The sequence below is a fragment of the Cavia porcellus genome, unplaced genomic scaffold (assembly GCF_034190915.1).
Source record: "Cavia porcellus strain 051 isolate PalLab524CR breed Dunkin Hartley unplaced genomic scaffold, mCavPor4.1 scaffold_14, whole genome shotgun sequence".
Taxonomy (NCBI): domain Eukaryota; kingdom Metazoa; phylum Chordata; class Mammalia; order Rodentia; family Caviidae; genus Cavia; species Cavia porcellus.
Genome location: NW_026947497.1, coordinates 43,843,698 through 43,871,695, shown reverse-complemented (window position 1 = coordinate 43,871,695; position 27,998 = coordinate 43,843,698). Strand labels below are relative to the sequence as shown.

The 27,998-nt window shown below is 36.5% G+C and overlaps 1 protein-coding gene across 6 annotated transcripts in view; it reads left to right on the top strand.

The window, feature by feature from the left end:
• The window catches only part of Lrba (LPS responsive beige-like anchor protein), a 662,281-nt gene that overhangs the window by 528,645 nt on the left and 105,638 nt on the right, over window positions 1–27,998 (top strand). For all 6 annotated transcript variants that reach the window (XR_010039211.1, XR_010039212.1, XM_003476894.5 and 3 more), the window contains exon 47: window positions 424–576. Coding sequence is in view for 4 of the 6 variants with exons in the window: in XM_003476894.5 (XP_003476942.2) it covers window positions 424–576 (153 nt within the window). In the remaining 2 variants the exon portion in view is untranslated. The remainder of the gene's footprint in view (window positions 1–423; window positions 577–27,998) is intronic.

Genomic DNA, 27,998 nt, shown 5'->3' with positions numbered 1-27,998 from the left:
ATGGTTGATGAAAAGACCAAAGTAGTAGCATTTTAATGCTTATAAATATTTTGGGGATTTGTTCTGGAAAAATTCTATATTTTACATTTTAAAATCTAGGTTAGGCTATTAGTATAGCATGGTCTTTGTATATGTCTTGTCAAACCTCTGTTGTTACTCAAATGTTTGTATTTAATAGTGTTGATGGTGTGAAGCATAGAAGGAAAGCCTATGTTTACATGTAAAATATTAGATGTTAATTTAACTTTGGTTAGATAGAATCTGTTTACCATAATATAAATACTGTGATAGGGCTATGACACGAAAAAATTCCCTGAGTGGATCTTGTTTCTCTGTATCACAGTAATGATTAGGCCCATTTAATGAGGATCTAGTTAGTGTCTTATATTTTACAGTATAACATTATATTTTATTTTTATATAGGAGCTGATTCCTGAATTTTATTATCTTCCTGAGATGTTTGTCAACTTCAATAATTATAATCTTGGAGTGATGGATGATGGGACAGTAGTGTCTGATGTTGAACTTCCTCCTTGGGCCAAAACTTCAGAAGAATTCGTTCGCATAAACAGATTGGTAAGATACTAATCAGCCACTCTGTCACAGACTTGCTCTCACTGTGTCTTTCATCTGTTTAATCATTAACCCTTGCTCCTCTATACAAAGCTGTACTTGATAGGGGTAACTAAAAATGATATCATACTTCACTAACCACCATATGTACTTCATAATTTTTTTAATTGAAAGATATAATGGCTTATTTTATTCTTTTATGCAGAATTTGGGTTACCTTCATATACAATTCAAAATTACAAGGGAAAGGTATGTGTGAAACTGGAATTATTGACATTTTCAAATACGAGTTTCTATTACCAAGAAGAGGGCATAATTTTGTGTTCCAAGTTAGAAGAAGGTCCCCACATATTTTGGTAACAAAAATATTTTCACATTATATTTTATATCTGTCTTTTGAATAAAATATTCACATTATATTTAGAATATGAAAACTTAGAAGCACATGGGGTTGTATATTTATAAACACTTCCTTAGTATTATCTTTAATGTATGATTTTTAACATCCTCTGCTATTTGGGCTCTGTTCTATTTTCTGAGAATGTAAGATAAATTTTCTTTTTTTGCTTCTGAAGTTTCATAAAAATTAGGAAAGATGGAGCTGTATTCTCAGTTTAAAAGTATAAAATTTCAGTTGTGCTGTAATTTTCATTTATAATGAAGGGAAATTATAGCACTTTGGTTTTCTAGGTGGCATCCCTTACCTTTCATACTATACTTTAATACTATACCATTCTAATTTTACCTTCCAAATCTTAAATTCATCTCATTGTTTCAGAAATTTCACATTTTATACATACTGAAAACCATGTAGGGGAGAGGAAAGGATGTGAGCTTTAGAGGTAGGCCAGATTCCCCAGCATGAATCGATCCTATTGTTGATTATGGGTTCCTGGTTAGTTTAACCTTTCGAAAGCATGGTTTTTGCATTTGTAATATTAGACTAGTGAGTAAAAATTGTAATTTTTGTGTGTGAAATATTGGGCATGTTCTCTGGTAAGTCTAACAGGTGCCCTGACACCTAATACTGTATCACACTGCTGTAAATACCACACACACACACACACACACACACACACACACACACAGCATTTTACTTTTATTCTAAGCACTTTTGAACATTCTCACTGTGTTGCTGTGATTGAAATGAGAACTCATGATAGAAGTTAGTTCCGAAAGATACTGAAGGAGATGTCAAACATTTAAATGGTAGTTGTCCTTAGTTATGTGAACAGAAGTAAACAGAAGATATGTTTAAACTATGCATTTTTTTCTTTTAGTGATTGTCCTTTTAAAATAGACTTACTGAGTTATACTTTACCATAAAATCAAACTTTTTAAAGTTATATAGCATGTTTTAATAGAGTCATATAGTTGTGCAACTATCAATATAACCTAGCTCCAAAAAAGTTTCCTAATCACTTTATAGTCAGCCTCTACCCCAAGCCTAGCCTCAAGAAGCTATTGATTCTCTCTCTGTAGTTTTGCTTTTCCAGAAAATTTGTATTAATTACATCCTGTCACATGTGGTCTTTTGCTGCCTGGCTTCTTGGAGTTAGGGTGACTTTTTGAGATTCATCCATGTTGTTACTAGATATGACAGTATTTAATTTCTTGTATTCCTTTCATAGTATCTTACTGTATAGACTACATTTCATAGATTTCTTTACTAGTTAATGGACAGTATTATGAGTATTTGTGTAAGTCTTCGCATAAACATCTTTATTTCTATTGGGTAGAGTACTAGGGGGTGTGTCTTGGTTACTTTGCCCTCCTTGTTAACAAAAAATACCTGCCACCCAAAATGAAGGAAGAAAAGGTTTATTTAGCTTACAGTTTGTGGAGGTTTCAGTCCATACTCCACTGGTTCCAGGGCAGGGTGACATGGTACAGGAGTAGCGTTCGTAGAGGAAGCACGTACCAAATTGGCAAGAGCAAAAAAAAGGAAAGAGCACACCTTCATCCCTGCTGGCTCCATGCCTTTGAGTGGGGGTAACACTCACATTGCCAATCCCAGCACTAGATAATGAACCAATCACAAACACTAAACTCAGCCACCTTCAAAAGGCCTGCCTCCTTCCCCCAAGACCACATGAAGCTTTGGCGGGGGGGCATTCAAACATAAACCATAACAGGAGTTAAATAATAAGAATGTGCTCACTATATATGCCGTTTTGTCTTCTCACCAATAATGTGTAAAGTTTCAATTTTTCCATGTGTCTGTTTTTAATCTCTGTGCTGAGAACACCAAGGAAAAGAAGATTGTAATTTACCACAATGTTTTCTAGTCAGATTCAGATTTTGATTGCCTATGCTATAAATTTAGACAGGACTTTGAAATAATATGCAAAATAGTATTTTATAGTATTACCTGTGGAGTTATTATAACCCATTGTTAGAGTGTACTTACTCACCTTTCCAATGATTCCCACTTCAGTGAGTCTTACAGATGCCTTTATACTTTAAGCTCAGACTTTGCTCATTTTCTCAAATAGAACTGCATAAAAATTCACTACAGATCAAGTGCAAATGTAGTTTAGATTTGGGTTTTATATATCATCATTGTAACTCATAATTGGGAAATATGCTTAGTTTTGCATGTGTCTTTATGAAAGAATTTTATAACTCATTTAGTCATCCAAAACCATTTATCATATATCTATGATGAACAAAGCTTTCCACAATACAGTCCACATTGATACATTTTATAATTTGCTGCTAGCTTTCAATCAGTGACTAAATGGTTAGTGTGGTATTTTATGTATCTGTTAACATGTTATCACATAAGGATTTTATCCCCCTCCTCTGCTTGGTTTTCCTCTTCAAGTCTGTGGATTTTATGCAATGATTGTAGCTCATGAAATGCATACTACTTTGATCTGTGACCTTTTTGTGGTGCTAATCGGGTTCCTGATATCATTACACCTTACTCATTAATCATATTTCCTGCATCCCGTCAGGCAGCCAGACAGCACCAGTCCCTGTTTCCAGCCCTCTGTTGGCAGGTTTCTGCTTTTCCAGATTATTACAGACGATGCTTTGGCTTCTCATAGCCAGAGCCACATCAAGCTGTGTGTTACAATTAAAGTCAGATGGTTCTCAGGTTGAACAGGGATATAGTGTTGCAGCTGTCTCTCTTCCTGGGACAGACCAGCACTCAGAACAGATGAGCTATGGAACAGTGAATAATAAGATTGTACAGTACTGTGTTGGTAGAGGGGGAACTCAATTAATTAACTGACACACTTAATTCAAGCTACTTAGCATGTCTTTTTTAAGTATTTGGTTGCCAAATATCAATTCAAGGGGTAGGATACTTATAGAGGCATGGTTTTGTGGTGCACGCCATACTATTGCATTTTTTATTTGTATTAGAAGAATGTAACTCCTGTCTGAACAAGCCATTTCCATCCTCAAAGCTTTCTTCATTGTGATGATGATCTAAATGCAGCATTGCTACATTGGCTAAGTGACAGACATATGGATAGAAGATATATCTTACACTTTTTAGAAGGCAAACTTACGGAAGATTGAGTAGTTTTTTTAGGCAAGTAAGTTACATTTTCTTTGTTCTCACCAGTTGGAATTAGGGTAAAATCAAAGCATTATTATATCCGTGAGATTGGTCCATGTTACCTGAACTAGGTGAAGGAGGGGGCATTTTTATTCCAAATATTGCTTTATTAATGTGAGAAACCAATGTTCATAGTTTCAAATGATATAAAAATACATGAGATAGGAGTGCTTAGCACTTATCTCTTACAATATAATGTCTGTGTGTTGTACTGCCTCTTTGAACCCTGAAGTTGTAGTTGAAGTAAGAAAATCATGCTCTGAGCAGTAATAATAGGAGTATTTCTAAAAGTTGGCAAAGCGGAACATTTTGTTTTAGCCAAATGACATCTACTTTATTCAAACTATAATCACAGTAATTTGTTCACTTAATGTACATTGATTGAGCACCTACCTATGGAGCAGCAGTGTTAGACTCAGTGGGTAAGACAGATGATATCCTCTCTTCTCAGTGTTACCTTCTTTGCAATAAGGTGCTGAAATGAAGAGCTTCTCAAGGCCTAGGAGTGACGTGTATGAGGAAGCACTCTGTTGATGAATTGTCCTGAGGTTACAAGTTAGAATCACATTTAGTTTTATGTGTCTTGTGTAGCTTTTGTCTTCTTTATTATTTCTAATGGTGACAGTCGCTTGATTAAGATAAAGATAAAATGAGTAAGTACTTCCCTTCCTGTTACCATCAGAGGATATTTGAACAAATTAAAAGAGATATTATCTTTTCGTAGTATTATCTGATAGCAAATAATTTTAGATTTCACTTTTTTTTTAAACCATTTTGGTTTTTTCCTGTCCATTGCTAACATTTAAATATATTTAAGCCCTCAAAAATCTTCAATTTCTGAATAAGTTAGGTCAATCCTTTGTATCTTCTTCCTTTAAATAGAAAATGCATAGTTCTCAAGTGATAATAGCTTAGTTTTTTTACAGAATTGCATGTTTCTGATAAAAACATGTAAGGAAATGGCATTTAAAACCTTTTTCTTGCCAGAGACGTAGTTCAGTGGCACAGTGCCTGCCTGGCAAGCACAAGGCCTTGAGTTTAAGTTCTGGTACAAAAAAAAAATTCTTCTTGTAGGAAGCATGTTTTTCCTTATTTTATACAATTTAAATGCCAGAAGCTAATATGCGTCCCCCACCCCATATCATTCTTTTCCGGTTGCCTTTCTGTTTTCTATGTTGATAATATGCTCAAGAGTGTAAATATAACCATGGTGGCTGCAGTTGGAAATAGTAATTCTTAAGTGCAGATCCCACCCCCGCCCAAACCTGTGCTGTGGTCAGATCTAAATTCCTAGGGAATGTGGGCAGATGTGTAAGTTCCACATGAAAACCAATCTTAGTAACAACAGGTTTGGTTTCTTTTGCTGGGAAATGACAAACTAGTATTAAAGAACAAAGGGCTGGTGTAGTCCAAATTGCCTCTGAGAATAAGGACAGGTTTCCAAGAGACTTGCGTTACTGGGTATCAGTAATTATTATAAAGCAGTTGTGATTGGGCAGTTTAAGAGGAGTAGACTAAGAGAAGTGAATAGAGGACCTAGAAATAGATCAGGACATAGAAAGAAACCTCCGATACAGTAGAGCTGGCATTGCAGACCTGTGGGCAAAGGAAGGACTTCCAGTGTATGATGCTGAGATGGTTAGGTTGCTGTATCAAAGTAGGACACACTGAGTGAGATGGCAGAATTGTTTTGTGCTTTTGAGAAGAATGAATATTCTGCCACTAATGGGTATTTCATAGATGCCAAGTTGGTTTATTGTGGTTGATCAAGTTGGTTTATTGTGTTCAAATCCATATCTTTGCCAGTTTCTGTCTCATTCTATCCATTTTCACAAATAAGATACTAAAGTTTGCGTTGTTGGTATCAGTTTTTACTTCATTTTTGGGCTCTGTTACATATGTGTGTGTGTATATATATATATATATAATATTGATATGCACTTCTACTAGTTCTTCGTTGGTACTGTAGCACATTACTCACAAACATTTGATGCTTTAAAGCAACAGAAATGTACTTGTCTTTGTTCTAGAGGTCAGAAGCCTGAATTCAGTATCACGCTCCCTCAAAGGCTGTCTGCCTCTGCCTTCCACTGTACTGCCCTCTCTTCTTCAGCCGGTAGTTCTCTGTCTCTCCCTAGCTCTGTCTTTTCTTCCCCTCCCCCACCTCCCTGTCTTCTCCCCTCCCTCCATTCCTCCTTGTTTCCCTCCGTCTTACAAGGATACATGTAATTACATGTGGAGCCCTTCCTGATGACACAGGATAAACTTAATATCCAAAACTTAATCACATGACAACAGCCCCTTTCTCAAATAAGGTAACATTTACAGACTCCAGAGATTTGGACTTGGTAACTTCTAGGGAGAAGAAGGTAGATTTTTTTAGCCTGCCACAGTGCATGTGTGATCATAATTGTTATGTCTTCCAGTTGAATTAACTGCTTCCTTCTTCTTTAGTTGTAAATTAACCCTCTTTGTTTCTAGTAATTTTTAAAACTCTACTATGTTTGATACTTATTTGACTACTCCAGTTTTATGGATACTGTTTGCCTCCTGCCCTTTTTCCTATTCTCTTACTTTCACCCTATTTTGCCTTTAATTGAAAGTGTGTCTTTTATAGATACCACTTTGTTCGATCATGTTATTTATCCAGAGTGACATCTTCTGCCATTTGACTAAAATGTGTGCTCCATTCACATGCAGTGCTATTATTTATGTGAGAGATTCATGTGTACCATTTTATAGATGATTTTGTTTAGTGTTGGGCTTTTTGTTTCTCCTTGTCACTTTCTTTTGCATTAAACAAATATTTCTAGTCTATACTTTTATTAAGTATCTTTTTCTTGTGGTATGTGGCCCTGTTATGTTGCTCAAGCTGGTCTGAAATTCCTGGGCCTGGGCAATGCCCCTGCTTCAGCTCCCCTGGTACCTGGGACTACAGGTGAGCACCACCACATGTGGGTGTGAACTGCAAAGGATCTCAGTGGTCAGCTTAGACTGAAGCCTGCCTCCAGGACAGAGACAGGACACCTGCCACGTACCTCAGTATATTCATGTTTCTGTGGAAAAGCAGGTGTTCTGTAGGTGTGTTAAAGAGAGACCATCATGTGTTTACTTTCTTTGCTATCTTATCACCGTGGTGACTGTCCCCTATCCAGCAAGTCTCTCTTCACAGGGCTTGCTGGTCTTAGACACATTCATAGTGTTGGAATAAAAATTCACTCTACTCTTTATGATTACAATTTGATCATTTTCTTTTTTGAATTCTTGAGATTCTGTGGTATACAGACATTAGGCAAAGAGATAAAACCTCATTTGTGGTAAAGTAGCACTTGTTCATAGTGAGTAGTTCTCTGGAGGTCAGATGTAAAAAAAAGGGGAGAGGAGCAGAAGAAAGGTAGGAGGGAAGCAACTTTTTTCTTGTACTGTGGGTTGAATTTAGAGCCTTTGTGCTGAGCTATATCTCAACCTTTTTATTATTACTATTTTTTTTTTTAAATTTTGAGATAGGACCTTGCAAAGTTGCCCAGGCTGGGCTCAGACTTGTGAATCATCTGCCTCAGCCTCCCAGAGTGCTGGGATTTGGAGCATGTGTTGCCATGCCCAGCTGGTACTTTCTGTCATGTAGAGCAAGAAGACTACAAAGTCTGCCCTTGCGCTTTCAGTCTTACTCTTCATGGGAATTATCAGCCACCAATCCTGCTGGAAGTCATGGTTTCTGCCAGGGCCTCATGACAGTGGTTGGAGAGGAGGGGAGGCTGGAGTTGAATTCACGGAACTCTTGCTTTGCTTTTTACTGCCATTGCTTTTGGAGGCGCACTGCGTGAAGGGCCAGGAGGAATTCACCTACAGGCCTCCCCATCTTTGTCCAGGGTCTGGGCCGTGTCATCTGCAGCCAGCCGCAGTGTATCTGCAAAGCTGCATTTCCACCCAGGGTTTCCTTCTGCTATAGACTTGCCGTGGCTGTACCTAGAGTACTGAGCGATGCCTGCTCACTGTGGATTTGTGTCTGCTTGATTTGCCAGTAACTGGTGCTTATCCAACGAATTGTCTTCCAGCTAAGAATTCTGTATATACTGGCAATGTCCTTGTGTGTGGTGACCTTCCCCATCCAAAAAATGAAAAAAGAGGATCAGCATATGCTTTTGCAGCATAATTTATTTTTTATGGTCTGATTCCTTTCACTATGCATTTTAGAATTATCATTAGAAAATGATGAAACCTCAGAATGAATATCAAAATACTGATAATGTTGGGAAAGGATGAAACATTGAGGAAATGTTGCATAAATATAAAAAAATATCATTTTATCTCTGTCAGTGATTATTCTAAATAAGTGTTAGAGTACTTTCTATACATGGCTGATAACCTAATTTTTATTTTTTTAAGCACTGGTGAATTTAATTTGTATTGCAGTATCTCTATAACATGAAATAATATATTTAATTAAGTGATGTGACTGATTTTTATTTTACATGGAAATTTACATTTAAGAATTTTCTGAGGCATTTAGAATTTCAGTAACTTAAATTGGTTCCTGAATTTGTTTCTTTTCTTCTCTTTCTTTTCTTCTCTTATTTTATATTTTGATTTGGGGTTCTTGTATCTATATCCTGCTTAAAATTTTTTTTTCCAATATTAACCTGAAGCATTAACTTTAGGTTATTTTTCATATTTTAAGATGTTATTTTTTGGGGCTGGAGATTTAGCTCAGTGGCATAGGCAGTTGCTAGGCACGCTGCCTAGCAAGCGTGAGGTCATGAGTTCAAAAAAGAAAAAGATGTTATTTTTTTGTATATATTTTATCTGAGATTTTGTTGTTTTTGTTTTTTGAGGCAGGGTCTTGCTATGTCATTCAGGCTGGTCATAAACTCACTATGTAATTCAGCCTGACACTGAATTCACAGCAGTACTCCTGTCTCAGTCTCCTGAGTGCTGGGATTACAGGTGTGCACCACCATGCCCAGCCTAGAATAATTTCAACTTTACAAAATCTTACAAATATAAAAATAGCACATGGAATGCTCAGGTTCTTTACATTACTTATTGTTACCTCCCTCCCTCCATTTTTTATTATATGAATTTTCTCCCTTTCTTCCACTTCTCATTTTTTATTTTTCCTTGTATGTGTGCACATACACACATTTAATATATGTAATATTTTTGTGCTAATCTTTTAAAGGTAAGTTACATGCTTTATTGTCTTTCTCCTCAAATATTTCAGTATGTATCTTCTAACAATCACATTATTGTCTTTTGTAACTAGTTCATTTATTTCATATATTTATGCTGATGCAGTATTTTTGTGTAATATATTCACTGTTAATTTTGTTAGTTGATCCAATAATAATACCCTTTATGGATTAATTTTACCCTCTGGCACAAATCCATTCTAGGTTACTACTTTTAATTGACATGCAGATTCTTAAAAGTTGCTGCTCCTGTAATTCTACTTATATTAGTTTCCTGGGGGCTTGCATAACAAACTACTGCAAAATGGGTAGGTTAAACAACAGAAATATAACATTTCTCTATTCTGGAGGAGTCTGGCATTCTGGGATGGAGGTGTGCCCTGCATGCGCGCTCCCCGTGAAGGTGACAGGGAAGCATCTGCATCTGGGAGGCCCTGTGGCAGCTTTGGCTCCAGTCTTCCCATTGCATTTCCCCCGGTGTGTGTCTGCGTGTTTATCCTATTATAAGGAAACCAGGCATGCTGGATGAAGGCATCATTTTAACCTGAGTATGCCTGTGAATAAGCTATCTCCAAGTAAGGGATGTTCTGAGGTTCTGTGGGTGCAGACTGCAACATACTGAGAGGTAGGAGAGGGGACATAACCCAACTCACTGCATCCACTTAATCATCAGTCTTTCCTAAAACATTCTTTGAAATAGTCTTCTTGTGATTGCCCCCTTCAGTGTCTGTCTGTCTGTCTCTGTGTGTGTGTGTCTTTTCTCCCCTTTTCTGTCCCCTTCTCTCATGTTGGGAATCAAACTCAAAGCCCTTATGCATCCTAGGCATGCAAGCTATCACTGAGCTGTACCCCAATGCTTCGTTTTTATTTTCATTATATCACAGTTACTCTGTTACACTGTATCCCAAATTATGACATGTAATGGATTCTGATTAAATCTTTCACAATAAAATGGCATAATTTGTGATCTAGATTTCTTGAAGAAATTTAATGAATGTCAGCAGCAAATAACTTGTTTGGGTTTCGGATTATCTTGAGTACATTCTACTGGCATCAGAGAAAACCATGTAAAATTACTGTTTTTCTTTACACTGTATCACTTATAATGTAGATGCTCCCTAATCTGTAGGCTTTCAGGAATCCTGCTTTAAAATTTTAGTGGTTACTTTTCTCCTTCCCAGCTTAGTAGCATGTTATTCCAGGTCTTGCACAATCCACAGCAACTTGCTTACTTCCCCAACTTTATTCCTTCCCTTTTTCTCTGCCTCCCCCTGTGCTACCTGGCTAATTCCTTATTTTTTCAGGATTCCTTTTGGAAGGGCTTGAATTCTGCCTTTCCCCCACTTTCTAACACTTCCTCACCATCCTGTGGACCAATGTGCCTTCGTTTCTCCTCCTACTTGCTCCTTAGTGCCACATAGCCACACATTTCCAGCAGCCTTGTGGTCTTTATTCTTGTCTCTTTCCTCCATGAGGCATTGACATTTGTGGCTTTTATTTTTCTCTGGCTCAGATGGGCTACGCTGGTACTTTTGTAAAAAGAATGAAAATTAGATGAGCTTTTAAAAGAATTTAGAACAGAACCAGAATGGTTTAGGACCAGAGTAAAGGCTGTAGTCACTTGGTAGTGTCTTCCAGGAATGATTGGCAGTTCCTGCCATGGTTACTGGAGAGGAGAAATCAGCCTTTGGTATGCCTGTGTCACTCCTGAGTGTGAATGTGTTGTGAGAGAGTGTATCCGTTAGTGAGATTCAGGAAGAAAGTGACATGTAGTAGTCCACAAATATGGGCATAGTGCTTCAATAAAACACTTTAGGAGTGATCACTTCAGCAGCACATATACTAAAACACTTCAGTGTTTTAGTGGTTTAGTAAGAAAATACTCTTAGTAATTTACTAAAGAAAATGTCTGGTTAAGTAGATATTTGACACAGGAAATATACATACAGCAATTATAAGACATGTTGTAAAGAATAAAGAACTTATTAAAGAGTGAGAGTGCTGCAACCATGTTTTCTTTGCAGTTTAGGGTTTTATTTTTTAGGGTGTATTTATATTTGGCAGTATTGAAAAAACTGCTCTGAATGATTAGTTACAAGAGTTTTATCTTAATGAGTGCCTTGGAATCAATACTTTCCTCTATTACTATGGAAATGTATTTTTAGTTATTCAAAAGTACATAAGAATTTTTTGTGTAAACCGTCTTTTGTACCATCACCAGTAAATAGTTAATCTTCCAATAGAAGCAGAATCATTGTTTGTCAGGGAAGCCTGGAGAGCAAAGGAAAGGATTACTGTTTGAGCAGCAGCATCTACTTTTCCTTTTTATGGGCTCATCAAATTCACTTACTTTCTTCACTTACTTTCAACTGAATTTTCCTGTGAAAGTATTTTTTATAGCATTTCCCTTAGGTCGGTGTTACTTACCATACAGTAAATTTGTGATTATCTCTTCCTTGTAAGTGAATCTTTCATACACTGTGCTGTGTTAATCTCAGGCTTCTTCTTTCATGATGGCACATACTTTAATCCTACTGACAAAATACTTGTGAAGAAAATCCCACAAACTTGCATCTTCCATCTTTCTCCTCTTCCCACCTGATTTTTTCGTCTCTGCACTGGAGAACATGATAAAATGTATTTGAGTAGCTTTGTAATTTTTTTGTAACATTCATTGCATAATGCACTTTTCCACGCACTTTTCCATAAATACAATTTGCTCATGTTTTGCTTGGTTTAATGAGATTTTGCTCATAGTAGTAACTGCTGTACCCTGAGCTCATAACGTGCACCAGACATTATTGTAGGCAGGTTATGGAGTGACTTACTTAACCCCACAGCATTCCTGTCTCCTGACTCTGGGTGAGCCAGCTGACACACAGTAATTTGCTAAGGTCGTGGAACTAAATGATTTTTGAGCTGAGATTTTAAAGCAAGATATCAGCATTGTTATCTCTATATTATCTTGCCCATAATGAAATTATATTACTGCATATGTTTTAAATACATAGTAGTTGGGTGTACTGGTGTATGCCTGTAACAAGAAGATCATAAATTCAAGCCCAACCTGGGCAATGCACCAACTTAGCAAGACCCTGCCTTAGAATAAATAATACAAAAGGGCCAGGGAAGGAGCTCAGTGTAAAGGAATTGGGTGTACTTAAACCTCAGTATCTAAATAAATAAATAGTTGTACAAGTGAGGTCATGCCTATTAAAATTAGAGAAAGCAATTTGTAATATTAAAAATGTAGATATAAACTTACATATTTATATACATGCTATCTAAGCATAATAAAAATATAAGGATGTACACATACACCTTTTCATTTCTTTTGGATTGGCGATGGAAACCAGAATCTGCACATACTTGGCAAATACTCCACCACTGAGCTATAGCCCCAGTTTATGAAGATCTTAATAGTTAATACTTGGTGGTTTTTATTTTTCCTTTTTTGTTGCTGTTGTTGTTTCTTAAAATATCTGTATTATTATTTTTAATAATGAAAGTGTCATATGTTTCGAAAAATGGTAAAATTGTGTAATACATATAGGAAAATGTTTAGTATTTGTATTAGGGTTCCTCAGATAAACTGCAGGCATATGTGTATGTGTGTGTATATGAAGAGATTTATTATGGAAATTGATTCTTGCATGTATCAAATCTAAAAAGTCCCATAATATACTCTGGAGATCCAGGAAAGCCAGTAGAGTAACACAGTCAAAGTAAAAAAGGCCTAGCAAGCAGAGGACCACTGGTATGAGTGCTAGAGTCTGAAAGCCAAGGCCTGGGATCTCTAATATCTAAGTACAGGACAAGAGTATCCCAACTCAGGAACGGAGGAATTTGGCCTCCTCCACCTTCTCATTCTGCTTTGGCCTCCAGTGGGTGGACAGGTGCCTGTGCTCACTGAGGAGGTAGATCTTCCTCACCTGATTCTGATTCACCCTCACTGAGACTCTGGGGAATAAATAATACTCACCTGAGCATACTTTAGCCCATCAATTTGACACTATAAAATGAACCATAACAATACTCTACAGGCAAAAGGTGTTGGGTGGGGGAATGCTTATTTACTAAATAGAAAACAATTTAAAATGTTCCCTCATTAACCTTTCTTAGGCACTGACATTTGACAACTGCCATGTGAACTGGGTAAGCTTCTATCTAGAAAATTATGAAGTGAGATTATAGGATTTTCTATTTGTGGTACAGATTTCTTGGGAAAGAATAATCAGGGATAAGGCTTGAGAGGTAGGTTTAGGTCACATTTCTGAAGAGTTTTCTTTGTTGCTAAGGAGTTCATGCTTCATCTTACAGGCAGCCACAAAGCACTAGAAAAAGTGGGGAGGATGTAATTATATTTCATTTGTTCATTAGGAAGCTGTCAGGGAGAACCTGGGCTAGAGTTGGGAAGGACTAGAGATAGGAAAGCCAGTTATGAGGCTGTTAGAGTTAATGGGAACTAAGCAGGAAATTATGATACCTAAGATACAGCAGAGACAGAGAAGAGAGACAAGATACCCAGGATTCTGGCCCACTCATAAAGGCTTAGGGGAAGCAGTTGAACAGGATCATGAGGTTTTTAGCTTAGGTAAGTAGATGAAGTGTGATAGTAACAGTTGAAGGAAGTATTCCAGAAAGAGGAGCTGTACTGTAAGTTTTGAGAAAGATAAATCCAATGTTATGGATGAGAAAATATTTTAATATGATTTTCAAAATATATGAGGGTAAGATTTTACAATAAATAATAGGGTCAATGATACTAGTATTGTGGGTGTAAAAAATCTCGTTTCATCTTACAAGTACTGTACTGTCATAGATAGAATCAGCATGTAATTGATTGCAGTAATTAGAATGCCTTTCCCTGACTCTTCTAGCTCATTTTCCCATATTAGCCTTTCTTATCTTTTATTTGTACTGTGGGAATAGCTTCCTTCTCTTATCTATGCCTCTTTTTTGTACATTTAGTACATGGCTGATAAATTTATCTTCCAAAGGTGGTGTGGTCATGTTATTCTCTTGCATTTAAGCATGACTATAAATATATATAATAGTGTTTAGGTAGTATCAGAGCTCAAGGGATGCCTTGCTACACATAGTTAAACTAGTGGTGATTATTGCAGAAAATTGCTGTCTGTGACATTCAGTTTTCAGATATTTTTCGCAATGAGTGAAATCTTGTTTCCCTCTTTCCCACAGATCCTCCTTTATTATAAAGATTCAGAAAAGCAAATTTATGTCTCACTTTTGTCCTCATATATGATCAAATGGCTGCTAGGCCTTTTTATTGTTCTATGAAATTCCAGATATATTTGGTCCTTTTCTTAAGATTCTCCTTTATTTTAATATTTATTATAACTACTGCATATTAGTCTTGTCCTCCCTGTCCTCGTTACTTGTAAGTGGTGACTTAACTTTAGTAATATTTCAGTGACTATTCATTGATAGATCTACAACTCTAATTCAAGTAAATTAGCATATTTTGCATGTATAATAAATTCAATCATATATTTTATATTTTCATATTTGTTGCCTCAGTAAATTTTATGAAATTTTATGTTATATGCAAGAGCGTTTATGAATGTGTTATATAACCATACTCAGATGAGGATTTAACAGTTCTGTAACAGCAGTATTTAGATCTTCAGTATTGGCCATGGTTAAGTTGATTAACCTCTTCACAGTATGTAGCCAGTGGATATTGAATAGAGCAGCAGGTTTTAAGCAGTATGACAGATTTAGTATAAATGTAATAAGTACTGAATGATCACATGGCCACTAAAGCCAGGAATTGTTATGTAAAAGGATATTAAATTTTTCTTATGGTAGTAGCCTAATACTTTTTTGATGTGGAAATGCATACACTAGAGAAAATTAATAGGTGAGTCCAACTGCTGAGTTTCTTACAAGGGCATCTGAAATTATGTATTACTCCTGTGAAAATGTGTTAGGCCTACTCCTTATGTAAAAGTGTGTGCAGTTCATGAATTAGATGCTTATAATCTAGCACTGGTTGATAGAATCTGCACTGAAACTCCAGAGAAATTAGTAGTGATAGAAAATTTGAGATCAATAATGCCATAAAGAATTAAATTATGAATTCAGGGTCTGGATTTATACATAGGGGGGAAGATATTTTATTATAATGTATGACCTGCAAGTAAAACATTTATAAAAAAGTTGAGCACGTCTCCTTCACTGCTTCTAAAAGTTCAGTGTTTCATTCAGTAAATATTGTTTGATGTCTAATGCTTGCCAAATATTATACTCAATTCTGAACTGATATAAAGAAGAATGTGATGGAGTACATCCCTTGTGGAAATTCACCATCTAATAATAAAAATAATTCCTAGAGAATGTGACAAATTGGAGCATATATCACAGAGCATCTAATTTCATTCGGGAATGAAGACATTTGAGCTAGGTATTGAACTTGGTTGCCATTTGCTGTGTACTGAATTCTCTTCCCCTAAAATTTGTGCGTTAAAGCCCCAACCTGCAAAGTGATGGTACTTGGAGATGAGGCCTTTTTGGTCTTTTTGGGTGATAATTAGAATGATGTGAAGGCATGAGGGTGCAGTCCTTGTAGAATACCAAAGAGTTTGCACTATTGTACATACCCTTTTGCATTTCTTCTTTCTCCCTCCCTCTATTTTTGCTACCCTCAACCCCCATATGAGGACAGTGGGCGAAGGCAGCTATATACAAAGCCAGGAAAAGTACTTCCCACAGATAACCATGCGGGCACCTCAGTCTCTGCCTGTAGCCTCCAGAACTGTGAGGAAATGCATCGCTGTTGTTGAAAGTACCCAGGTTATTGTGTTTTGTAATGGTAGCCAGATAAGAGCCCATCTCAAGATGAACACTGTAGATAGGAAGTGGAAAGCAATGGAAGGTATGTTGGGTGAATGACAAACTGTTCGGTATACCTGGGGTGCATGTGCGTAAGGGAGTGATGGAGAAGTAAGTCTAGAAAGGATTATTTCAAAACTTAACCTCTCAACAATAGGAATATAATTTTTTAAAGAGTAGTGATCAAATTCTTATTTCAATATTCTTCTGTTACTCAGATGACAATAAGTTGGACAGAGCAAAAACTGAAGGTGAAGACATTGGTTAGGGAGGTATGAGCTGAAAATTCTGAGAGCCAGAACTAGAGCAGTAGCAAGCAAACAAGGTGAATGAGAGCCCAGTGTTCCCAGTGTATGCGCATCACCAGGCATGTGCTAGCACACTCTCCCAGTCACTCTCCCAGCCACTCTGACCGGTTAGAGCTTAAGGCATTCCCTAGGATTTACTCTCTCACTGATGTATGTGACATCGTGTCTGGCCCATGGTAGAAAGCCAGTAACTTCTTGTCAAGTCACGTGTGTTCTCCAGCTGACATTCTTTTTCACCCTAGGAAATACATTTAATATTTGAGTGTAAGTGACCCATTAGGGCATTCATCCAATCCCATTCTCTTTAAGGCTATTCACACTAACCCTGTTTCTCTGAATCAGACTATTTTTAAGGTTTACAACTCTTACACAGACCAAAAAATAGTAGTTAAATGAAGAAGTCTGAGCCTTAAGGCAACCCAAGGATGTAGGGCATCATCTTGTCCATGATGTCACCAAAGGAACCAGCTCTCTTCAGTCCCTTTCCCCATTATTCAGCATTAGCATTGCTTCTGCAGTCACACTTCATCTTTACATTTTAGATCTTTGCAAAGAAGAAAGAGTAAGCAGGGAAGGAGCAGCTCCTTTCTTTAAAGGGTGTAACTAGGAAGTCCAGATATCATTTTTGGTCACATTCTGTTCTCTAAACTTTAGCCACATGGTGACTTCTGCTTGCCTGGACTTTGTGTAGTATTAATCTTGCTGGTTTCCCTACACTACTGGGAGGATGGCCTGTTGCTGTAATGAAAGTGGAAGAGATAGATAATGGGAATCAGTCAGTGGTCTATGCTGTAAAGCAGATCAGGAAACTGACTTTATAAATATGCCAGGAGAATTTTCTGATTTTGACTTTGGAACTTTTATTAAAGCAGTTTAGCCTTATTAGTATCATCTTATTTCATAACAATTGTCTTTATCATCTTTTGTTTTCTTTTCCTGGTACCATTTTGAAAAGGGTCATGTAATAATGCATATAAAAGATGATCACCCAGTGATAGAAAAAAGAAGGTACAGAGAATAAATTTGAGTCCCTTGAGGAAATAATTTTTATCTGTTTTTTTTTTCTCAGAGTCTGTGAAAAAAATAATTTGTGGAAGGGAGGAAAGGTCAAGGGTTCTAGAATAAGATCAGCAAAAAATGGGCCAAAAGCTTTATCCACAACTTGCAATGGAGTCATTTCTAAAATATGGTTGCTTTAGACTTTGGCAGTTATCTGGGAGTTGCAAAGGTATATGTCTTAGTTACTTTTCTTGTTACTGAGACAAAATACTTGACACCTAGTGTTAAAGGAGGAAAGTTTATAGAAGTTTCAGTGCATAATCGGCTGGCTGTAAGGCAGGGTAGCATAGCAGAAGAGAAACACTTCATGGTGGCAGAAAACAGTGAAAGCACTAAGTGAGCTAGAGAAAACAATCCTCCCTTCTGTCCTTTACATTGTATGCAGTCTACTGGGATTAGGGCAGTGTCAATCTAGTCAATGGATTGATCTAGCAATCATCCACCCTTAATTCCAGCACTAAACTATGAATAATCACAAAGTAGATTCAATTCTCTCCAAAAACCCTCTGCCCATTGACCATATGAGGCATTGGGGAGACATCCAGATACAAACCATAACAATGTGCAGATGAGAGGAAGGGATTATAAGGTTGGATGTGGCAGAAAAGTATGGTGTGGGGAATGAAGTAGATGTTCTAGGAGGAAAGTGTACCATTCTCAGTTCTAGAAGAGATGGTGATTTTTTTTCCTGAATTTATCAAGAAAATAGAATGACTTAAGAAAGTTTAGAAAAAGTGGATTTTCTGGTTCTGTCTTATCAATCAAATGGCCAGCATAGGTCTAAGGCCTATAACATTTTATATAAAGAGTTACAGAAAGTTCTCAGTTCTTGTTGAAGCTCCCTATATTTAACTTGTGTGATAATCAAATTAATCTTATGCTAATAGTATAAAATGAAATGCCAAAGTATAATTACCAATCAGAAGTCCTTTTCTTGACTAAAACTTCATACATTTCCAACTGTTTAATGAGATTAGAAGGGAGTGTTATGCTTTGGATGTGAAATGTTCCCCAAATGCTCATTTTTTGAAAATTTTGTTCCCAAGACAGTAATGATCAGAGATGCAGCCTTTGGAAGCTGACTGGATCATGAGAATGCTGATCTCATGAATAGAGTAAACCCATTAATGAAATATAACTTAACTGACTGTTGGGTTGGTTGGAATTTAGGAGATAGGCCCAGCAGGAGGACCATGGTCCTTGGGGGCATGCCCCTAAAGAGTAGTATTCCCCCAAAGCCTTATCTTAATTTCCACAGAAATACTTCTTTTTTTTGGTCTTTTTCTTTTTTATCGGTACCAGGGATTGAACTCACGACTCCCTGCTTGCAAGGCAGGCGCTTATGCTGCTGAGCTAAATCCGCAGCCCAAATTTTTTTTTTTTTTTTTGTCTTTTTCCTTTTTATCGGTACCGGGGATCGAACTCACGACTGCCTGCTTTCAAGGCAAGCGCTTATGCCACTGAGCTAACCCCCCAGCCCACACAGAAATACTTCTTAATTGAAATTTTCCTACCCCTTATTGTCTGTAGATAAGAGGAACCCATGTTACAAATGATCCTTTGAATCTTTTTTAAAAATATAAAGATATTATTCATTTTTCTTTATATAATTTTATTAACCTTGAAGTATGAATGCTAATAGTTCCTTGCTTTTATTTTTACACCCAGTAATTTTAGTGTCACATGCCTTGCAAGCTCTAGAAAACGTTCACTAAAATTTTCTATGATGATAGGAATTTGCACTGTTTGTTAGGGCCACTAGCTATTTGTAGCTGTTGAGCATTTGAAATGTGGCTTATATTACTTAGGAACTGAATTTTTCATTTTAATGCAGTTTACATAATTACATTTGGCCAGTGACTACCATATTGGTAGTGTAACTCTTGATTCAACTAATGAAGTCCCTGCCTCCTTGAAGAGACCTCTGTGATACCCATGAGCCAGTTTCTTATTCTTTACAGCCACACTTAATCCTTCCAATGGTGTTAAAAATTGTATCACTGTTTATTATTTCCTGATCTCCTTTCTAGGATGAGAATGTATATCCTGTGTATGCTCCATCATTGTTTTTGGAGGAGAATAATTTGTTTGATTTTATAGATTCCATAACTGCATAGGAATTTTGCCTCAGGATGAATGGTTAGATGACATTTAGATGAAATGTTGGGATTTCGTCTTTAAAGTTGATTCTGGAATTAGTTGAGACTCTTGGGGTGTGGGGGATGGAATGTATATATTTTACATGCAGTGAGGACATGGATTTTGGGGCCAAATGCTATGGACTGAATAGTCATATGTTGAAGCGGAAGGAATTTACATATTCCTTAAATGGTGTTTCTTACTTTTTACTTTGCTTTCTTTCAATACTTGAAAGTCTTCAAGGGGTAGAATCTTACATTTTTTTCTATAAACTCAGTCTTATGGTACATTATACCTCATGATGAAAACACCAAGTTGGTCCACTCTGAGGCCAGTGAGATTTACTGAATCAACTGCAGATTGCACTTTATCAACTATAGCAGGAAGATGTTGTTCAATAAATATTTGAATAATCTACTGAAACACTAGAGCAGATACTTCTTCAAAACAAGAATTCACACTGTATTTGCCTGCCATTCTAAAGTCGCAGAAGGGTAGTTACAGAGTAGATTGCTTTCTAACATGCTTTGAGTCTTTTATGGGAGAACAGGAATGAAAATAATTCTCTAGTGTATTACTTTAGAAGTTCCTTTAAGGATTTTCATGTTTCTGGTTATCTGTATCATGGGGTCACCAAGAGCTATGAGAAGTTCTATCCAGTGCTCTTTTGTGTTAAACTGAGCTCCATACTGTTCAGAAAGCCCTGTGAACCCCGACTTAACAACATTCCAGTTGCGGACTTTCACAGATATCAAGGTGGCCTCACTTCACAAAAGTTACTAGATGGGAGCAAACTGCAGGATCAGCTTTCGGCCGCGCTGCCCTGTGCTCCTGGTTCAGCGCTGCGTGCACACTGCAGGGCTCACCACGGAGCCTAGGGGTCCAGAAGCAGGAGGAGGAGCCGCAGGGATGCAGGGCTCTAGGCGCGCTGTGCCTGTGTCCAGGCCCTGTGAGACTCGCTTTGTCGAGCTTGGGAGCCAATCCGACCTAAGACTGTTCTCTCTGAGTGACTCATACGTAAGTCAGGGACTTACAGGACAATCCTAGAAATAGGTATTTAAAATTTTTCATTCTCATATTTTTGAGTACCATTTAGATAGTTACGGAGAATGCTGATTATCATAAAACTAAACACTGCTATTCTAGATGTATCTTCTCAGCAGAGCTGCTATTCTACAAAGTTAAATCCGTGCTTAATGTTATTTTGCCAAATAAATTTTAGCCTATTGCGTTTCAGTTGATTAGTAACCCTTTGGTCTGGAAGATGGCGGTGTTATTTCCAGGCAGTTTGTCCTTTTTAAGCGCCCAGACGAGGCCACGTCAGCCTTATACGTCTAAAGCTGCCAATTTTCCTGCGGTTTCTTTATTTCTTTATCCCTTTATCCAGCTGCTGCTCTCTACCCCTGCCACATTTGCCCTCTGGCTCATGGGGCGCGCGTTCAGCTTCCCCCGAGACACTGTTAATGCTTGCTTTTTACTCTGCTGGCGGGGGAATGCACTTGGCATCCTCATCTCAAACCTCTCCTCCCCCTTTTTCCACAGACACCAGACACTTAAGTAGCACTTTCGGTCTCCACCAGTTATCAGTAGTAGCTTTCAGCCCCTCATTTCTGGGCTGGTAACTCCGGCCCTGTCCCAGGAGAGCCTGACCAAGCCAGTCTGCCCACTCTTCCTCCTTCCTCTGTCCCTCTGTCTTCCTCTTTGCTTTCTCTTGCTTAGCCATTTTTTTGGACTCCTTTCATTGTTCTTATTTTCTTTTGAATCTTCCAGATGACTTTTTTTTTCTTTCTGTTTTTAATACAGAGTTAGGCATGTATTTGTAGTAGAAAATAAAACAATAGGAAAAATGAACAAGTTTGCTAAATATTTAAACAAATTCAAATTAAGAGATTATTTTTTATACCTTCATGAATGTGCCCTGTGTGCTAGAATGTAGGTCCTATATAATACTTTTATAGGCTTTCTATATGCATGCCTGTTTGTTCGAGGTGATCTACAGATGGCAAAATGTAAAAACTTTTTCCAGCAATGTTGGAGAAAAGAAAAACTGCTTAAAAATTTTTTAAAAAATTTATTCCCTAAACTGATTTTAACATGCACTTTGAGTTATTTTTCAAACCACCTGCCTTGTGAATATTATATAAATACTAATTTTTCACTTTACATGTAATGTTATATAAATTTTAGGACTTAATAATCTAAGACTTGATGTCCCACAGATTAGAAGATAAGATAATGCCCCTGAGTTTGGGGGACAAGAGTTACAGCAGTGCTCTGTGGTCCTCACTCCATGCCTGCTGACAAAGTCTGAAGGCCAATTCCAAATGTCTGCCAAGGAAAACATGAAAACTTTATACTGATGGTCATAGATCAGAATCATTTAAAGTCCTTCTTTCCTTCTCTCATTCTTTTTTTAATTCTTTTCTTTGTAAAAAAAAAAAAAGAAAGAAATTAGGTGAGCATGGTATTGTATAAATCTAACCAAATATGTCTTATTTTCCTGTAACATGATTTGACCAAAATATAGTTTTATTCTATTTCCACAATGAGATCTTACTTTAAAGGTACAAAATAATCTTTCTCATCATAACTCCCTAAATATGACTTTGTTTTGCTTTGTTACATTTAGTACTGGGTTTCTGTGTAAAGAAAGCATTAACCCATGAGAAGTTGCACAGTTTCAAGAGGAGTGTCAGCTGAACCTTTTCCTTTGCAAAGAATAAAGGAGAAGCCAGGAGCTGAAAAGGAAGGCAGGACCTGCTCATCACGTGCCTAAGAATGCTTTCAGTTCAGAGTTCTGGAAAACAAAGCTTTATATGTGTTTCACCACATTTTAAATAGTTGTTAAACATGCACACTATTACTTAATTTCCTTAATGCTTCTATTATAGAAATATTATAATATAGATTATTATAATAAATTGTGTGTGTGTGTGGTTTTTTTTGGTTTGCTTTGGTTTCACAGTACTAGGATAGACCCCAGGACCTTTGCACTGAGCTGTATCCTTGTCCTTTTAAAATATTTTTCAGTTTAAATTTTATGATACCTACATGACAGACTTCCATGTATTATCTCAGTGCTTTATGCCCTCAAGAAATTTTCTGCAGAAAAGTATCTTTTTGGTTTATGTCTTGCATTCTAAGTACAGTAATGATTGCACTTTGAAGATAACCATGTACAGTGTATTAACTATTGTCTTATTTTGTTATGAAATTTTGTTTTTTCATAAAATAAGATGGAACATTTTTGTTATGCCAAAAAGTTACCTATAGAAAATTTATCCAAAAATACTAATTATTTACAGTACTTATCTTGTGGTGATATGATTAGGTATATTTTAAAATAATAATGTACTATTTTACTATACTTTTACTATGCTTGTCAGATTTCTACGTGCAATACTGTTTTTTTGCTAATGTTCATAAGAAATGGTAATTCTGAAGTAGGATACTATCTTTTTTCAGATAAAGCAGAAATTGATAACCATAAATTTGGTGTAATTTTAAATCGGATTCAGTACAGATGTTAAAATTACAAGCTATCTTGGCTTATTTCAAACTTGTTTACCATTGATTTGGTAAGCCCACAAAAATTTAATACTGAAGAAAAAGAACAAATGGAAAATAATGAAATGATACCTTATTTTCTTTTTATGTTGCAGATACATTTTATATAAGATGAAAAATTTTAGTCAGTTCTTCTCAAACTTTTAGTACTTAAGAGTTTATTAAAAATGCACATCCTAGAGTTCTGCCTCACATTCACTAAAATTATCCCAGAGGTTGGGGCGTAAGCTCTAGCATAGTTTCACAGCAGACTCTCTTAGATGATCCTGAAGTAAACAGGGTTCATCTTTTCTTAATTGGAATATTTTAAAATAAGATGTATTCAAAAGAAAATTAATTATATGAGAAAAGAATGAAGGTTAGTTCACGAGTACTTTGTAAATTGCTTGTTTCCCTGTGAGAAAAAGAAGTGATTATTTATTGTTTATTTGTTGTTTTTCTGTGTGTAGATTTCATGGTTTGTTTTTTGGCTTCATGAATACTGCCTTGGCAATTTAATATCCAGTGATATGTGGGCAGGGTTAGGAAACAAAGTCAAGAAGTCCATGTCTTCCTGGAGTTACTAATAATACAACTGAAGGTGTTACTTACAAAGAAAATGACACAACTCATCAATCACCTGGATACATGCTATGAGTTCCAGTAATGTGGTAGATTTTTGTTTGGATCTTTTGTTTTTTCTCTCGTTGCTGAGCCAAAATCCCCCCACCCAAAGTTAAAGGAAGAAGAGTTTATTTAGCTCTCAATTCGTTCCATAGTGGGCTGGCTCCAAGGCAGGGCGGCAGAGGGGAATCAGTTCATGGCAGGCAGAAGATAGCAAAAGCAGCAAAAGGGAAAATAAGCCTCTTTCTGTCCCTCATGTTGTATCTAGGCTACTGGAATTAGGGCATGGCCAAACCAGTCAGTGGACTGATGTGGTAGTCATCCACCAGATCGCTTGCACTCTAGGTTCAGCCCCCTCTAGAGTCAGCCACCTCTGAAAATGCCCCTCCTGTGATTTCATGAGGCACTGCATCTAGACCCACGAGACATGCATGTAACACAAGCCGTAACAGAATTTTTCTTCAACATCTCCCAACATGATACCTGTTTCAACTTTGCAGAATTCTGGGATCTCTTTGAGCATAAAATGCAGTTTTCTTTGTGAGCTAACTAGGCCCTGTGAGATTGGTCCTGTAGCCTCATTACTGTCATAGTCTATCCATTTTAACGAGCCTACAATCTTTGTTTCTTTCTAATATAAACTTGATATTTAGATTTTTATCTGATGCTGATATTTCTAATTGTGGGATTTTTGTATTTAGCATTTAATGATGAATTTTGATTCAATGTTTATTTTAACTTGGTAATATATCAGTTATGTCTTTTAATGGATAAAATAATAACTGTAAAGGAAATTATTAGACTTATCATAGTAAGACTAAGGTTTCATTTTAGAGAATTTATATTCTGAACCTAGAGTTTTTCCTATTCCCTGAATAATTACTGGTATGCATACTAGTCATATATGTAACATTATTGTCATTTTATTTGAAGACATTTGTGTTGCTCTCACCTCATGCTTATGGCAGACTCTTCCTACGTTGCATACATGACTTACCTTGGATTATGACAATGGGTGTGGTTAATCAGAACTGTTCTAGTTCTCCTACCTATCTGTGGGGTAGACTAATATCTCACCTCAGAATCTGCTACTATCTCTGATAGTCACACACAAGTTGCTTTGTCTGCTCCTGATGTTTCCAGCATTAACACATTTTTAAGTTGCTTCTTATATTGAGACTTTTTCAAGAATTGATATAGAGCCTTTCTGGACCTCAGTTTTCTTGTTAGAGAAACTTCTCTCCAGTCTCCTAGGACAACATTGCCTAAGGATGGATGGGGAAGTTTTATTTATTTATTTATTTTGTCTTTTTCCTTTTTGTTGGTACCGGGGATCGAACCCAAAACTGCCTGCTTGCAAGGCAGGCGCTTATGTCTTATGTCGCTGAGCTAAATCCCCAGCCCCCGGGAAGTTTGTTTTAAATGCGAATTCAAGGCTGGGGCTGCTGCTGGCTTGGGAGAGCCAGACCCGAGCCTCTCTCTATGAATCAGTGATCCAGAGTTTACCTATATTTAAATCCTTAGACAGTTAGCATGTTTGAAATTATTGCACTTAAGAAAATAATAAAAGCCACCAATAAAAATACTTTCATTTTTATCTAGAAGCATGGTGAAATATTTACTCAAGTACAGAAGAAATAGAGGCTATGAATGACTGAAATCACTTTGTGAAAAGCAGTTGTCATTACTGTGTACCTTTTAGGAATTCATGTCCAGTCAGGCAAAGACTACTCAATGAAATAAATTCATAATACAGTGTTCCCTACATTGTTGGTTGTTTCAGTGCTCAAAAGATTACTGAAAAATTGGACCAGTAGTCAGCCAGCTGTTAGCAATCATTTGTCCATAAGAGGGGCAGGACCATGCTGATAGTAAAATGTGTTATTACTTTTCATGGTTGACATAAATTTGAATACTATTTAGAATGACAAGAGATGAGAAATTTCTAAGAATTTGTAATTTTTAGGCTTGGTGATTATCAAATACCAAGATACAGGTTCAACCTAGATTGCATATGGGAACCGAGGATAGGTACTCTTAAATTGGCCTACAACAAACATTTAAACAAAGGTAATAGACTGTGCTCCTAATAATAGGCATTGGTTTACAATCATGATTAATTACTTACGTTATTTACAATGTATTATGTTCGAAAACCTGACCTGTGATCTCCGAAATGGCCATGTGTTTAATAGAGACTTGTAGTACTGTTTGTTCATTTAAAGGATATGACTTTTCTCCTCTCCCACTTCTAGAATTAAAGCAGTTCTCTGTTTCTGATGTCTTTTAATCAAGTCCTACTTTGCTTCAGCCGCTGCATAAAGCACAGGGTTCTTTAATTGACTTGGTAGACATGTTTACTGCATCCTGTGTAGTTTATGAGTATTACCTTGAGTGGATATTATAGACTCAGGCCTCCATGTGCAGAACACTGCATGAACTGACATAGTTGCTCTCTTGTTTGCATATCGGTGGACAGTATTCAGACAGATACATCACTAAAATGTTAAAGAATTTGTACTAAAACTAACAATATTTCTGCTTAAAAGTTTATGACGATCAACACCAACTTTAATCAATAAAAGTTTTGGTTCCTAAACAGATGTTATTCTTACTAAATGTTAATAATGTAATGATTTAAAATTATAACCAGGGGGGCCAGGGATATAGTTCAGTGGTCCAGTACCTGCCTTGCAAATGCAAGGTCCTGAGTTTGATTCCTGATATCAGTAAAATAAAGTCATGCCCAGAAATGCATAATAATTATAACATAAATTTGGATAATACTAACATTTTCTAACTAGTTTTCAAATGTTAGTCATGTAAGCCTCATAATGTCTGTAGAGACTGTTAGTAAACTTAAGACATTAGGCAACGCCACACAACTGTAAGTATCAAAACTTAAAAATCACATTTCCAAAATCCAAGTCAGTTACTCTTTCTTCTCTTTCAATTATATGCATTATGGTACTTCATAGATTACAAAGCAGTTTTTACATAGCCAATTTGAACTTTATTAAAATTTCTGTGTCTTCATGCAAAAGAATAGAACTATTATTTTACATTGTTTCCCAGAAACCAATTCAAAATGGATTAAAGGTTTAAACATAAGACCAGAACCCATAAAGCATCGAGCTACAGGCATGGGAGAAAGCCGCTTCATATTGGTTATGGCAGTGATTTTGTAGCTATGACACCAAAAATTCAGGAAACAAAAGCAAAAATAAGAAAGCATAACAACACCAAACTTAAAAACTTCTGATAACAAAGGAAATAACGGTAGAGTAATCCAAAGTATTTAAGATTCTCTTATAACTCAATACCAAAGACAAAAATAACCTGATTAGGAAATTGGCTAAAGGATAAACATTTATCCAGAGAAGACACACAAAAGACCAACAAATAATTAAAAAGATGCTCAACATCACTAATCATCAGGGAAGTGAAAACTCAGCTATCACCTCACACTTGTTACATTATCTGTTACAAAAAACAAATGTTGGGAAGAAAGTAAAGAAACTGGAGCCCCTGTACACTAGTAAGGGATTGTAGAACAGTGTAGCCACCATGAAAAACAGTATGAAAATTCCTCAAAACATTCAAAATAGAACTATCATGTAATTCAGCAATCTCACTTCTGGATATTTATCCAAAAACTCCATATCTCAAACAGTTACTGGCATTTCCAGTGTTCATTGTTGTCCTGTTGACAATAGCCAAGAAGTGTGAAAACCTAAAAAGCCACCAAAAGATGAATGTCTAAAGAAAGTATGGTATGTACATGCTATGAAATACTATTCACTCCTTAAAAAGAGGAAAATTCTGAAATAAGCAGTAACACGGATGAACCTGGTAAACATCTTGCTAACTGATGGAAGCCCAACACAGAAGGGCAATTACTGCTTCCTACATATTTCAAATAATTAAATTCATGAATTAGAGAGTAGAAAGGTTGCTAGAGGATGAGAGGACAAATAAATGGGATGTTACTAATCAGTCATCATAAAATCTCAAACGTAGAAGATGAAAAATTTCTGAAATCTGATGTACATGTTGCCTATAATCAACAGATATATATATATATTATATACAAAATTTTGTTAAGATGGGAGATCTCATGTTTTCTTAATA